Genomic DNA, 16,741 nt, shown 5'->3' on the forward strand with positions numbered 1-16,741 from the left:
TATTCCTACAAATTCTGTAGGAGAAATACGCTAATGGAAACTGTCAGTGCCCCTGAGAAGCTGTGCTAATCACTGGAACTCAATTTTAAGCATTCAAAGAGGGTACTCTAGAACAAAAAGCAATAAAGACGTGTAAATCCTAAAAGGCATTTGGTTAATGTTCACCTATAAAGTTTACTTGGGACAAATAGTGGGATTCTAGAAGAAACAGACTAAAAAGACTAAAGCCTTATTATAATATCACCAGCTGCAACCAGGTTAGTAAATGCTGATCAACTCTTATTCAGATTCTGGCAAATGGACTACATAATTTGAGCTAAATGTATGCAAATGTATCAAATATGAGGTGGTATCTATCATGAAATAACGGCTCAAGGATTTTCCTCAGGTAAAAAATATGTAGGTCAGCAGAAAATATGCCACCTATTTGGAAGACTTAAACATAGCTATGATAAAGCATAGTAAGAAAAGAACTAAAATTAACTTCCAATCAAGTCCTATTTCCAAACAGAAGATTTTATGAATGATTAAGACCACTTGTCCCTGTTTGTTAACAAAACTTTTAATAGAATTCATCTGTATTTGAGTAACTGTTCTTTTTTAAAAGCCAATTCACTTTGTTTATATGAATATAAAATTTTATCTGTCATAAATTAACATGTAATTTATTTTTGAAATGCTCATGTTAAAAAATTAGTATTGAAATTTAGCATTATTTTTTCTGTTACAATAAAACATCAGAAACCATTTTCATTTACAATTAGCATAGTAGGTTGCTATGCTAATCAAAATACTAGAGCTAATGTTAAAATCTATGTAAAGACTGGCTAGAAAAGTAAATATATAAAGAAATCCACATTCTTACAGTGAGTAGAAATCTTACATATACATATAGAATAATACCAAGGGAATAAAACTTACGTCATTATCTCCAGCAATGTAGAATGAGACAGTCTGACTCCCAAGATTAAAATCAATCCAAAATTCCTCAAGTTTTTCATCTGATGGTATTTGCAGCTAATAAAATAAACATATAAAACTGGCATATACAATGATTTTAGAAATAACAGAAAATTATGATGTTATATTAATGGCTACATCAAGAAAACAAAGTAGAAGGAGAGAGAACAGACAAGTATAACATTTAAATAAATTTTAAAACAATCAAATGAAATGCTACTTTAACATTTTACAAAAAAAAATCGATTAGTTCCAAGAAATCATGAATATTCCAAATGCTAATAAAAGTTGAAAGTACTAGTTTGAATAGATTCATACATGATAAATCAATAATGGTCTTAAGGAAACAGGAGAAAATTTGGACTACAGCCTTTATTTTTCAGTTATTCTTGGCAATGAACATGCTGTTCCGTAAAATTTCTCCTGGTGTCACTGCCAGATACAGAATACTAGACCAGCTATATTCATGATCTAATTACAACTATTTTTAATTTTCTTACTAATTTTTAACTGACAATTCACTTGACTCTATCAAAATTCATGCACTAGCTAAAATAACATGTTAAATTAAAAATTTACCTCATATTTATCAAGAAATGCTGACAAACAAGGAAATGTAAAAACCCTGAAATAAAAAGTAGTTTAAGAAAAAAATAAATAAGCTTTCACAGCCTAATCTTGTCCATCAATAGAAATCATGCCAAATCTTATTTCCCTCTTTAATACTTTTCAAAATACACATTTAATGGACATTTACGCAGAGAAAATCGTATTACTTTGAGGATGCTACTCAATCTACCATTTTGATTAAAATGATTGCACCAAATGTTTTTGTATGTGATGCGGTTTGGCTCTGTGTCCCCACCCAAATCTCATATTGAATAGTACTGTCATAATTCCCATATGTCGTAGGAGGAAACTGGTGGGAGGTAGCTGAATCATGAGGGCAGTTTATCCCATACTGTTCTCGTGGTAGTGAATAAGTCTCATGAGATCTGATGGTTTTATCAGGGGTTTCCACTTTAGCATCTTCCTCATTCTCTCTTTGCCTGCTGCTATCCATGTAAGATGGGATTTGCTCCTCCTTGCCTCCACCATGATTGTCGGGATTCCCCAGCCACATGGAACTATAAATCCAATTAAATTTCTTTCTTTCGTAAATTGCCCAGTCTCTGGAATGTCTTTATCAGCAGCATGAAAATGGATTAATACAGTGTGCTATCAAATATGACCAGAGTTTCCTAATTTAGCTTATAACAGATGTTTCCATAAAACTTAAATGAGATAAGAATATAAATGAATAACTCTCTTAAAAATGGTTAAATTCACAGAATGCTTTCTTAGGTACTATTTTAAATACTTAGCATATTATCTCATTTAATCTATACAACAAACACATGAGGTAGTTATTAGTACTATATAACAGGTAAGGAAACTGAGGCTTATAAGATTAAATAGTTTGCCCAATATTAGAACAGCAAGAGAGAAACTTATGATTCAAATCCAGGTAATAAGACTCCTTTCACCACCCTTACAATAGCTGTAATTTCTTTAGTAAGTAAAGTAAATGTTAACTCATTCATCAAATAAATGTGTGTTGAACATCTATAAGGTGCCAGGCATTGCAAATACTCTGTTTTTCTGTCATTATAAAAAAAAATAATTAAAATTTACATTACATATCCTTTCATGCCCCTCAGAAAGACCTAAAGTATGTTAATTATAAAGGAAGATGATTTGTTTGCTATGTATTTACATTCCAGTATGTGGATGAAGGAGACAATTTATGTTATCCCTCAAACATTAATAATGGATATGCAACTCAGAAATATAGTAAGCCAATTTTGAACATCCAAAATTATTAATTAATATGAATTAAGCAGAAATGAACTTTTCCCTCTGAAAAGTACAAAATAAAACAAGGCCAGTGCAGAATTATTTCAGATTACCAGTGTAGTAATTTGCTAAAATCATGTTATTGTTTTAAATTAAATATCTACACACATTTTACACTCCAACATAACAGGACAAATACAGTAAAATTTATAAAGATTCAACATTGGGTGCTCACTCTTGAGCTCTATTTCTTTATCAGTAAATGATTGTATCTTCCATTAAATTTACCTTCTTTTGTCTCCAAGTATGCCATTTACAAGGTTGAGAAATATCCTGCAATCCTAATTTTAAAGAGAAAGACTTTTAAAAATCATAATAATTTTTAAAAATTCACAAATTTCTGTTATTTTTATACAACTTACTGTTTCAAATTCAGAGTCCTTAATTCTTTTAAATGCATTAGCAATAAAATCCATTGAAAACCAATGATGTGCCAGTTCTTGTCTTTGTTTTTCTGTGGTCATTCTACATAAAGCTTCTACAATGCCTACCTGTAAGTCATAATCTATTTAAAAAAAGAGTTAATGTTTGATTTACAATTATGAAAATTAAGTTTATAAAAGACCACATATTTTACAAGGTATTAGAATAAGCAAGAGAAATGAGAATATATTAGTGTAATTTATTAATGTATTAATATTTTCTTCATAAGGATTAGAAGTATCTCATCATTTGAGGAATTAACACAGCTCAAATAACAAGCATGTTAACAGAAGAAATAAGGAAAATTTTTTAAAATTTTAAGAGACTTCTAAATATTCAAAGACACTGCCATTTCATTATTAGAGAGATAAAATGCAAAGTAACCCCATACAGTTGTCTATAAGTCATAAAATCTGCTTTCCTTTTGTGTAACCATGATTATAGTTATCCCAGAGTACTTTAAACGATGATTTATTCTACGTGTAAATCATCATAATAAAATGCATTCACAAAAAGCTTAGAAAATAAATTTTAAGTTATTTTAATAAACAAATTGTTTAAAAACAAATTCATCAATACCAAGTATATCAGACACCCTAATTTCATAAAATACTATCTGAGGAATTTTTTAGCACAATTAGTTCAGATCTATTGAAAAATTAAGCTACTCTATTATTCATAAGTCTACCATTAGGCACAAATTCTATGTATCTAACACCTACTGTCAATTATTTTTGTACCAAAGACAATTTTCATTTTTACTTATTAAAAATTGCTTGATTGTACCTAAAGTTTATAATTCCCTCAGTCTCACATTACTATGCTAATATTTTAATTTAAAAAATACTACCTACTCTTCATAAATATGGAATAATTTTAGATTTGAAAAGACTGACTTACCTCCAGCATCTAAAATCCTCTCTCCCATACTACCCCTGTGAATTAAAACAACAGATTATAAACTGGACCAGAATCAATAGGAAGTCCATGAGAAAAAGAAACTTCACTAAAATTTATAAGTGGCTAATATCACCAACTTTTGCAGAAATTATATACATATACTAAATTATATTAAAAAGCTACAAGTTTATCAGTTTCATTATTAATGCAAACTCATGATTGTCTTATAAAACATTCTTAAATTCTTGATTTTAAGAATAGAAACAATATAGTATAAATTATTACATGAGAATTAACATTTCTTGGTTAGAAAGTATTTTCCGGGCATCTTGAGGCATTTTGTCAAGCATAGCATTCATTTTTTTTATTATCTAGAAAAGAAAAAAAGATAATGCATTAACTTTATATTCAGTGAAATACTATTTAGCAAAATATTCGAGGAACATAAACTTAGAAGCCTAATTTTCGCTTAATCACTAAATTTTATTATGGGAATGGAGTAGGATGGAGGAAAGAATATGTAACGTATAAAATAGGCTAGGCATGGTGACTCACACCTGTAACCCCAACACTTTGGGAGGCCGAGGTGGGCGGATCACTTGAGGTCAGGAGTTCAAGACCAGCCTGGCCAACATAATGAAACCTCGTCTCTACTAAAAATACAAAACTTAGCCGGTCATGGTGGGGTGCACCTGTAATCCCAGCTACTTGGGAGGCTGAGGCAGGAGAAGCACTTAAACCCGCAAGGCAGAGGTTGCTGTAAGCTGAGATCGCGCCCCTGCACTCCAGCCTGGGCAGAGAGCAAGACTGTCTCAAAAAATACAAAAATAAAGTATAAAATAATGAATATAAAAACATAAACTATGGAATATCAAAAATCAGATATAACATGACTCCTGTACTTAAAGCATTTATACTTTTTACAATGCAACTTAAATTTATTATAACTCCATTATAATTTCTAAGAAAGCCAAAAAGTATTACCTTATTTTGTTCTTATGATTATAGTACATGTACACACATGCATATACTAACACAGATTATTTTCAGCATCTAAATACATAAGGACCCGGAAAATTTGGATGGTATAATTTTCATTTGAGCTATATGTATATATAAACCAATATGGTTATAAATTTTCCATAACTATTTAAGAAATATATCAGGCAATAATAGATCATTAAGATGATAGAAATAAACTCCAAGGTAAGTAATTTAGCCCTAGATAAAATAATTTTTCAATTTAATTGTTATTGATTTTCTTCACTTTCTCATTTTTAGTTTTTAAAACAGAATCAAACAAATGACTTTACCTCTTGCTGAATACAAATATTCACTCTTGAGTCAATAACCAGGGAACAAATGCGAGGTACGAAACTTTCCACTACTTGTTTTTTACCTGAATAAAAGTGTTAAATTATTGATAAATGTTCATTTCAAATTCTAGTAACCATCAGTCTTTTCTTATAAGAGTTAGCGGAAAGGAGCCAGGCATGGTAACTCAGGCCTATAATCCTAGCACTTTGCAAGGCCCAGGTGGGCAGATTACTTGAGCCTAGGAGTTTGAGACCAGCCTGGGCAACATGGCAAAATCCTGTCTCTGCAAAAATTAGCCAAGCCTGGTGGCAGGCACCTGTAGTCCCAGCTACTTGGGAGGTTAAGGTGGGAGAATCATCTGAGCCCAGGATGTCAAGGCTTCTATGAGCCATGATTGTGCCACTCTACTCCAGCCTGGGTGACAGGAGACTCTATCAAAAAATAAAAGTAGTTAGTGCAAAGGATATACTACTGTAGTTCAGAAGGCAGTTCGCCAGGGCTTGGGGACGAGAAAGAATGAAACTAAGTCCCTAATTCTATCACTAAACTAGCTATGTGGCCTTGTAAAAACTTCCACTCAACAGATAGGACTGATTTTAATACTGTCAAGGGAGTAAGTCTAGATCTAGCTTCTAACTGCAGTCACATAAGCAACTTTTTTTTTTTTTTTTTTTTTTGCCTTATTGCAAGCTTTGAAAAAATTTTTTTTGTATGTTGTCCAGCCGATCTAGTAGATTTAGTTTTTTTTTTTTTTTTTTTTTTTAGATTAAGTAAATATAGTTCAAAAGTGGAAACTTCAATGTTGAGGCTTTTTCTAAAACTGACCTCATTTTTAGTTATACATCAAAAAATTTTAGTTATACATCAAAATTTTTATACCCATAAAGACCAATGTATCTTAACCTTAATGAAATTCTAAATGATATGAGCCACTTTTAGGGTAACATACAATTTTTTAGGTTAATGTACAATTTTCCAAAGTGACTACATAGATAGAACAAAAGTACTCAGATGAAAAGATACAATTATTTACTTTAAAAATCAGGTGGATCACTTTACAATTGCTGGTGCTTTAAATTGCTTTCTCCCTAAAAACATAAAAATTTAGACTACATTGTTACGTAGCAAAAACAGTCAATGAAGAAGTGGAATTAATTATTGTTTAAATCAATGGCAATCTGTTTAAAACTCTTAAAGGCAGCAAGTACCTTTATAAATAATTCACCAGCCTCGGTGACCAGTCCTAGGTAAGACTTCTTCAATCAACACAGAGCTAAAATAACTTGGATCTGATTGCTTGGCACAAGACAGTTGCAGGCCACAAGTGAAAGGATGAGGAGTAACATATTCTGTATTTTCAATAGTTTACTACTGAAAATTTGTTCCATTAGATCAAGTGTTGACAAACTATGGCCCACAAACTAAATGCAACTCACATTGCTTGTTTTTGCATGACTGTATCACTCAACAGCAAGTGCTTTGTGAAAATTATTTGAATCTATCGTGTTTTATTAAACCAGTAGTGTCAAAGGTGAACATCATTCACTCTTGTCAATTTAGCTATGGTTAGTTATTTGAATTTTTGTCAGAAGCAGAAGCTGAGTATTCTGACTTTCCCTAACACACAGCAGTCCAATGGCAGTGGGGTTTTATTGTGACTTTTTGACATCCAGCACCAAGACTGAACTTTTTCTGAACAAGAATCGTTATCAACCCTTATTATTGCATACTCAATGGCTTTGGTAATTAGCACTGGTTGCAGAGTTGACAATGTTTCTAAATGGATTGGGCCCAAAATTACAAAATAATGCTTAGATCATGAACTTACACTCTAGTGAAGTCATTCTGATAACTATGGTGATTTGAATGGCAAGTAATGCTATGCTGCTTTATAACTTCTCAGACTGTCAAAAGTTAAAACAGGAAGCAACATCTCCATTTCCACACAAATTTTCAGGGAATATATTTTTTCCAAACTCCAACTACAGGTCTAGCAGTATTTTTAAACTTTGTTGTAAGTACAAAGGAAATTTCCACATTTCAAAATCCATTTAATTGTGCAGTTGGAAAGCTTCCACATAACCTTCAATTGCAAGTGATTAATATGCAATGTAATGACATTCTAAAATGCAAATGTTAAGAACCTAACAATTCTATTAATGCCTTTCAAGTGATGAACATGCTCAATTAAAAGCATGCTTATGGACTGATATCAGTATTTGGCACTGTCTGCATGAAAAGTCATTTTCTAATGTGACATACATAAAACCTCATTATAGATAGGCATTAACAAATGAATGTTTACAATCAATTTGGAAAACAGAATACTAACTCTGAACCCTAATTAAGTGTAATGTTATTCTCTCACAAAAAGAATGCAAAGTTCATTATTAGACCTATATTACAAAAAAATTGTACAGCCATTTTTAATGTTATATTATTCAATAGCATAAACAAACTATTTATAAAAATTTGTTTTTCTAGTTATACGAGTACCTACATAATATTCTTAATTGTTTGTCTCTTGGACTACAAAGTCTAAAATATTTACTATCTGGCCCTTTACAGAAGAAGTTTGTTGATCCTTGAATCAGACAATGAGTTTCTAATACTAAGACAATACTATGGGAATTGTGAAATTATACTAAAACTCTAACAGTAATTTATTGCTCCAATAGAAAATAGTTATAAATATTATACCTTCATCACTGACGTCATGTATGACCTGAAAAAAAGTGAATAATATTTAATTTACAAGTTACTGTCTATATTATAAACCATTACAAATGGTACTGAAATGACAGATTGCATTTTAACTCATAGCAAAATTACTTTTTATTAACGAATCATTTAGTTATATTTACCAGAATAAATGTTTTATACAATCTTAACAACCAATCCAATCAAGTCACCAACCAATCTGTTAGTGACTTTTAGGCTCAGGGCACAGAGAACACAAATTGTTTTTTAAATAAACACATGCTTTATAAACATCAGGGTAATCAATGTGATTTTTACCAGCAGAAGATCAACTAAGTCTTCTATCATATTTAGAGCAGCTTCATCTTTTGAATTTTCTTGACTCTGAATAATCTCCTTGGATTTTTCAAACCAGAAAGCCATGTAAAAAAAGGAATGAACTTATTAGTTACTTTGAGTTCCATTTTAATAACTTTCAGAATGTACTTATCTGTCTTTGTATAAACAGTAAACCTAGGAACAAAGACACTCAAAATCAAAATTTTAATATTGTATCAAAATAAATTTATGCTTTTAAAGATCTTCCCTTTTTTTTTTTTTTAAACTCACTATATTTTCCCATTGTTTAAAATGGGAAGAGATTAAGTTAATCCAGATTTCATGCAGAAGATCCTCATTTCGTCCTTCAAATTCCTAGTTAGGGTACATTATTTATAATACATGGAAGTAAATTATCATCACAATTTAGACCATTTTGGTATAGTTACTATATGAGATGTTTTCATATTATTTTACCTTAATTCAGATATTTGAGTACATACATCTCAGATAACATTCTAGGTGCCAATAATGTAGCAATGAATGAAACAGACAAAAATCAATATCCTACATTCTAGCATAGGAGACAGACAACAATATAAAAACAAAAATGAAGTTAGATAATAAAAGTTAAAGAGATAATAAAGCAAATAAAGGCCTTAGGGAGCTTAAATCACATGATTATCAAGCAGTCTGTCTTTGTACAGTTTTCTTGTGATCTTTGTATTTGTAACATAAGAGTTAGAGAAATATTTTATTCTCAAAATTGTATATGAAGTTGCTAAATTTATTTTCAACAATTTGGACAATTTCTTATTTTATTAGAAAACATACCTTTTACCATATTTAATTCACATGAAAATGTTACATATTCTATACTTATCTTTTGTATTAGTCCTTGTTTTATCATAGTTAAAAGTCCAGCTTGCCCCAATACACTGATATTTTTGCCACATCTTCCAACAGAAACCAAAATGGTTGAAACATTGTGCATATCCTCTTTATTAAGTTCCTGAAATAAAAGGTATACATTAACATTTCTGTAAATACAAAACAGTATGAAATAGACATTGCACAAGGAGCTTTAAATACATATTGATAATCCTCACAAATCCTGAATGATGGTCAATCATCTCTATATTGCAATGGATGAAAATGTGGTTTAAGAACACAACCTGTCCAAAGCCACACAGTCAAGGAATGACAAAACTCAGGACAAAAATGGAAATCTGTATAAATCCAAGAAACTTTATATTATGATACAATGAATCAGTTACTTTCCATTTTAAAAAGCTCCATGTATTTACAGACAAAAGAAATTCTTATTCAATTTCTTGGATTCATAATGAATCTCAGATACTGGGGGGATTATCAATAACCGCCCTTCCTCGTGTATGAAAATGCCTTAAATATGATCAATTAAATTCAAAGTTTGGGGTGATTTTTCTATTTTCCATACTAGTTTTGACAGAAGTAGGCATTGTCCATGTAACATCAAGTATACACTGATAGGTGTTTAAAAGAAAATCTATCAACTTGTCTAAACTTCAAACAGCTGAAGTATTTTTTTCCCCAGTTTTGGTAACAGTTAATAATAGTAAAGCCTATGTGAACACATATTTTTGTATTTTTTATTTGGGAAATGACATTCCGATGTGTTGAGATTCCTCAAACAAAAATAAGCAAATGGTAAAATAAGCATTTATTTATATAATTATAACTGAGCTTGCCCAAGCCTTTCTATTTTTTTTTTTTTTTTGATGGAGTACTGGTTCCTAAAACTAGAGTTCTATCTAATAATTGTAACAATCATTCAGCAAAAATAAATATTTACCCTGCAAATAAGGTTGTCCACTTTGTGGAAAAACTGTTTGCTGCATTTAATCTTCACATCTTCACAAATATCAATTTGTAAAAGTGTTTTCAAAGGTCTGAAATCATTTTTTCTTAGAGCATCATCAATGTATTTTTCCAACTGCTAGAGAAATATATTAATTGGCACATACTGAGTCACATACTGAATCAAAACCAAAATTAATTACCTTATGCAATCTAGTAATTTAAGAACTGTTTTCACATGAAAGCTCTCAAATGAGCTCATAAAATATTAATTGGCTTAATTTTTAAAAATGTGGCCACTATTAAATTTGGAACAATTGAGTTAGAAATTACATTTCTTTGACAACAAGACTCTCAACAGGAAAAAATTTTTTACTAATATTTCCCAATTCATATATTTTATTACTAAAGTCATCTTTATGTCAAACTCAAAAAAAACTTAATGAAAAAAGCAAAATAAACTTTAGAGTAATTAATACTTAATACCATGAATAAAAGCCTAACATATCTGACTACTGTTCTCTTAACAGGGTTTAAATAGTAAAGAAAAATGCATAAAGACAGGCAAAAGCACCTTTTAAATTATGCCAACATAAATTAAGCATTACCCTTATTTAATATTTATAACCTAAATAAAATATGCCATCATTGCTATTGAAATACAACTTCACAAATAACAAATTTTCACACTACAACCTGATCACTAAACAGGTTTGGCTGTGAACGGCATATATGAACAGATTATTAACACTTACACTTTACCTAAATACACAATATCTTAATCTCTAAAACTTAATATGAAAATATCCAAGCATAAATTATGCATGAATCAGTGCACAATTCTTTTCAATGTGAAAGGTAGGTATAAAGAACAGACATCTTTAATACTTTATATTCTTAATATAGCTTTTGCAAAAATCTATTGAATAAATGAAAGAACACTTTATTCTTGACCATTTTATAAAAACGTGTAAGCTTTGTCGTTGTTAAAATCATAGCAGTGAATACTTCTAAGTAAACAAAAAGTGATTTTCACAATTAAAAGAGTTACTTTTGGTCTAGGGCTACATACCTGGAGATCTGATCTTACTGGCATTTTGACTTCATTAAAAAAAAAAAAAAAGCAGGACAAAATGAACACTATAAAAGAAAAGATATATTTTCTGTATCTCACAATCTGTTTCATGTGTTTAGCAGTTTAAAAATCTTACACACATAAATAAGCATTGTTATTTATACCAAAAGCAATAAATATTGTTTAACTTCCTCATTAAATATTTTTTACATGTTTATTAAAACATATTTGAATAGGATCAAAAAAGTTTCTACAGAAAAGCTTGAAGATCATTTATTCAAGTTCTTCCTTTTTATAGATTACTTAAATAAATGTAAAATATCCTTCCAAATGGTCACAAAGATAGTTAATAAAAGCAGTGAAACCTAGATCTCCCTTTCCAATGATTCCCTGCTATACTCGTTCCACCTCTGAGAACAAAAATAAATAAATACATAAATAACTCTTGAATTAATGTCTAAATGAAATTTGGGCTATTAATATTCAAGAAAGGAGGAATGTGCAGATATACGAATAATCAACAGGATCAAATATGCAAGAAAAGGAGAAAAAGATAATCCAAACACATTTCATATGTCCAGGAGAGTGTTCAGGAAAGAACCAACCCCCAGTTTCCAGTTGAATGCTAAAATCAAGGTAAGGACATCACTTTCCCCAAGTTACGTGGGTCCTTAAAGACCATGGGGTTCAAATACAAATGACTGCCACAAATTAATATATTACAATATGGCTAACAGAAAGTATCCCCCAGGTTCTAAGGAGAGATTCCATGCTTATGACAACACGACCAAAAGCAGATTAAATCATTTCAAACAATCCTATCTAGTGTGTTTCCGACAAGTGGGAAGATAAAGGTCATTTATACTCCCTGCCATGAACACCTAAGGAATTAACATTATTTTGGTCAAGAAAATACAAATCATTGCTGTAGTCATCCTCAAAACTCTGTATCCCTATTTTGTAGAATATGTGTAATTACTGCCCTGTCTTTTTTGGAACAAAGTACCAAAGGTCATTCTCAAAGCAACACTAAATAAGTAGTGGATGAATACATAACTACTAAGCTAAGTGGGTAAGGGAAGCTGTAATGTTTCATTTTAATCAGTCAGAGAGAGAAACAGAGAGACAGAGAGGCAGACAGAGACCCAGAATAAGTAGGAAAAACAGAAAACACAAAGTAAGGTGGTAGATTAAAAGTTACGTTACACATTGAAAGTAAAATATATGAAATACTCTGAAGAAGAAAGAATATGTCACCCTCGCAATATGCTGCTCTAGCATATTGACTATTTTAAATTAAGGGCACTCAACAAAAAACAGCAGGTACAAGACCACTCTGATCTTCATTCTGTTTCCTAAAAGCAGGAAATGAAATTCCTGTGTGAAAGAGGTCCTCCATATATATATATATATATGTTTTTTTTTTTCCCCAAAGTTGGGAAGTTAAAATCACCAAAATCTGTACAACCAAACTGTCAAATCAACCTTATCTTCCTAGTCATTTCTCTACCTAATTAATTAACTTTCCTAGCCCGAAACCCCTTTGCCTTATCTTATTTCACAACTTACTATTCTTTGTCCAATTCATTACATAACTGACTAACCCTAACTGCTTCTTGGGGTATTCATTTTCTTATGAGGTCTCCTGTGTCATGTAAAACTTGCATTAAAGAAATCTGTAGCTTTTCTCCAGTTGATCTTTGTCAATTTAACTCTAAAAGGGAAGAGGCAAAGTTCTGTCTTCCCTACAACTCCAATTAAAAGTCAGATCGTCCTCAAAGGATCAATGTTTGAAGGGATGTATACCCCCATTCTCCATGATGTGCTCATTTCACATTGCATGCTTATGTCAAAACATCTCATGTACTCTATAGACACCTACCATGTAAACACAAAAATTAAAGAGAAAAAAAGTTGGATTATCAGGTTAATCATTTTAAAAACCACATGCTGTCCAAAAATAGACTTTTAAGAGATATACCTTAAATAAAGGGCTATACAAAGTTGGAAATAAAAAGATAGAAAAGATATCTATCACACAAACAGTAACCAAAAGAAAGCTAATAAAACTATATTATTGTTGGATTAACCATAAAATCGCAACATAGATGGAACAAAAGAGAATCCAGAAACTGACTATACGTATGACTTGATTTATGATAAAGGTAGAACACAAAGCAGTAAGGAAAGGATAAGATAATCTTTTCAATTAATTTATACTGTTCAACCGGATGTTCATAAAAAATACAACAAAACCTTACTACTTCATACTAACCATCTCATACTATATGCAAACACCATTTCCAGGTGGAATGAAATTGACATGTGAAAGCAAAATAATTAAGTTTTTGGAACATAATACGTTAGAACATCAGGACCATGCAATAAGCAGGGATCCATTAAACAGATTATAAAAAGCTCTAACCATAAAAGAAGACTGGTAAGTTGGACAACCTTAAAATTTTAAACTCTTATTCAATGAGAACACATGCATACAGGGAGGGGAACACACTGGAGCCTGGTGGGATGGCAGGGGGCAGTGTATCAGGAAAAACAGCTAATGCATGTTGAGTTTAATATTTACAGGTTGATAGATGCAGCAAACTACCATGGCACACACATATTCTCCTATGTAACAAACCTGTGCATCCTGCACATGTACCCCAGAACTTAAAATGAGTTACTGATTTTCTCAATCCACGAGCATGGAATTTCTTTTTAAGACAGAGTTTTGTTCCTGTTGCCCAGGCTGGAGTGCAATGGCATGATCTCGGCTCACTGCAACCTCAGTCCCCTGGGTTCAAGCAACTCTCCTGCCTCAGCCTCCTGAGTAGCTGGGATTGCAGGAATGCACCACCATTCCCAGGTAATTTTGTATTTTTAGTAGAGATGAGGTTTCTTCATATTGGTCAGGCTGGTCTCAAACTCCCAACCTCAGGTGACCTGCCTGCCTCGGCCTCCCAAAGTGCTGGGATTACACGCGTGAGCCACCATGCCTGTCTGGGATTTCTTTAAAAAAAAGAAAGAACTCTTGTTGGAAAAACATCATTAAAGAGAACAAGGAAGGCAACACATATGAAGATATTTTTCTCTCGTACATTATTCATTTATGTGAATATTCACAACTGTTACTAAGTTATTCGGTTATCAATTAATATAAACATACTCTTGGAAATATGAACTGAACAAAAAGGTCCTACTTTGGCACCACAGCCTATTTAATGTTATAGCCTCTGACCTTTCACCTTCAAAAGAATCTATAATTCTGAGCAGTTGCCTCACTTGTTAATGTATTGCCCTGGCAATAGGGTTATAATTGACATCTTTGATTCCTAAATGTTTTGAATACAAGATTTCTTCATCAAATAGAGGATTACTAGGACTACACCTTCTCCCAAATGCATGTAGGTACCATAATTTTTCAATCTGCTAAATTTCTTTTTTTTAAGAAAACCACAAGTTCATGAGTGTTCATTTAGATTAAGTGAAGCACATCAACACTGCCTGCTTTACAACCTCACCAGCTTGTCAAAATCTCTCAGAGAACTGTGGAAATAGCTCTGAATTTATGTTTATTTGTTTATAGGCTCAAAATTCTTCCTCACCCCACCTCCTAATTTTTTTTTTTTTTTTTTTTTTTGACAGAGTTTTGCTCTTGTTGCCCAAGCTGGAGTGCAACGGAATGATCTCGGCTCACTGCAACCTCAGCCTCCCAGGTTCAAGGGATTCTCGTGCCTCAGCCTCCCAAGTAGCTAGGATTACAGGCTTGCACCACCACAACTGGCTCATTTTTTAAATTTTTAGTAGAGATGGGGTTTCTCCATGTTGGTCAGCCTGGTCTTGAACTCCTGACCTCAGGTGATCCACCTGCCTCAGCCTCCCAAAGTGCTGGGACTACAGGCATGAGCCACAGTACCCGGCCCCACCTCCTAGTATTAAGGAAACAAACTTCAGAAGCAACAAAAGCAGCCTCCTCTCAGGAATCTGCTGGGAGAGTCTTTAGCCAAAACAAATACGGATTGAAGGAGGACCCTTCTGTAAAACAGGCTTCATAAATCTGAGAAATTCCATAAGAGGTAGTATTCTGCCAACTGCCTCTGTAACACAACAAGAAAAATGTTTGTTCACAGCTATGTGTGGACTCTATGTCACTGTATTAATTTCCTAAGGCTGCCTTAACAAAGTACCACAAACTGGATGGAAGAACAGAAATTTATTATCTCATTGTGGAGGCAAAGCGTCTGAAATAAAGGGGTCAGTAGGACCATACTCCCTCTGAAAGTGCTAGAGGAAGGATCTTTCCTGTCTCTTTCAGTTTCTGGTAGCTGCCAACATTCCTTGGCTTGTGGCAGCATAAATCCAGTCTCTGCCTCCTTCACATGATATTCTTCCTTTTACTCTTCACATTGTCTTCTCTCTATGCATGCCTGTATCCAAATTTCCCCTTTTTATAAGGATATATTGGATTAGGGCCCACCCTAATAACTTAATAACTTAGTAAGTTAATAACTTGGTTAAATGCAAAAGGCCCTATTTCCAGAAAAGGTCACATTCTGAGATATCAGAGATTAGAATCTCAACATATCTTTTTAGGGGAACAAAATTCAACCTGTAACAGTCACTACATACCAAATTTAATTCAATATTGGAATGCCAAACATGTGGGATCCAAAGAAGAAATAAAAGCTGAAGTTTTGAATGCATTGGGTGGGGAAGGAAAACGTCAAATAAGAGCTAGTAACCAGGGCAGTGCCAGTTACCACTGCACATAAGGCAGCAATGCCATTACAGAGTGACATAATCATAGAAATTTTCCCCAAATGTAGTGCCAAAATTAGCCTCTTGCTGAAATATTTTCTCCATTTCAATTAAAGTAAAGCAAGTCAGATTCTGGATAACTGGCAGAGATTGGTCTACTGTAAAGTGTTAAGAAGGCCATCATCTCAGGCTACTCTCTTCCCCTGCCCCCATATCACTGAGCCTACTGAATCAATCTTTGGCAATGCTAAGTACTAGGTAATAAAAACTTTTTTTTTCCTGACATTACTGTACCAGGGACCAAGTACTGGCAATTTTTCTATGTTGAAACAGGTCCAGTTATATGCTAGGCATAATGTCCTACTATTTTTTAATGCTTTAAAAGATAACGTATACCAGAACTTTGCCACTGAACTAATATAGTTTCTGAGAATGTGTAACTGGTACTTCCTTTCCATGGAAGACAGCTCAAGCTACAGCTGATGAAGGAACTCTAACTCCATCAAAGAATCTGATTGCACCTGAACATAATAAGATGTTGAGAATGGAGAATGT

At 32.4% G+C, this 16,741-nt stretch overlaps 1 protein-coding gene across 1 annotated transcript in view; it reads right to left on the minus strand.

Annotated features, from left to right (window-relative positions):
- The window catches only part of SYCP2 (synaptonemal complex protein 2), a 76,763-nt gene extending 62,578 nt beyond the window's left edge, over positions 1-14,185 (minus strand). Inside the window, exons 1-12 of the mRNA XM_037729589.1 lie at positions 11,426-14,185; positions 10,349-10,492; positions 9,398-9,526; positions 8,515-8,619; positions 8,197-8,221; positions 5,493-5,578; positions 4,465-4,550; positions 4,180-4,214; positions 3,219-3,361; positions 3,085-3,137; positions 1,540-1,585; positions 922-1,017 (exon numbers count right to left, since the gene is read on the minus strand). Coding sequence (XP_037585517.1) covers positions 922-1,017; positions 1,540-1,585; positions 3,085-3,137; positions 3,219-3,361; positions 4,180-4,214; positions 4,465-4,550; positions 5,493-5,578; positions 8,197-8,221; positions 8,515-8,619; positions 9,398-9,526; positions 10,349-10,492; positions 11,426-11,539 — 1,062 coding nt within the window. The 5' untranslated portion in view covers positions 11,540-14,185. The remainder of the gene's footprint in view (positions 1-921; positions 1,018-1,539; positions 1,586-3,084; positions 3,138-3,218; positions 3,362-4,179; positions 4,215-4,464; positions 4,551-5,492; positions 5,579-8,196; positions 8,222-8,514; positions 8,620-9,397; positions 9,527-10,348; positions 10,493-11,425) is intronic.
- Positions 14,186-16,741: the final 2,556 nt, after the last annotated feature.

This window comes from Cebus imitator, unplaced genomic scaffold, assembly GCF_001604975.1.
Source record: "Cebus imitator isolate Cc_AM_T3 unplaced genomic scaffold, Cebus_imitator-1.0 Scaffold311, whole genome shotgun sequence".
Taxonomy (NCBI): Eukaryota; Metazoa; Chordata; class Mammalia; order Primates; family Cebidae; genus Cebus; species Cebus imitator.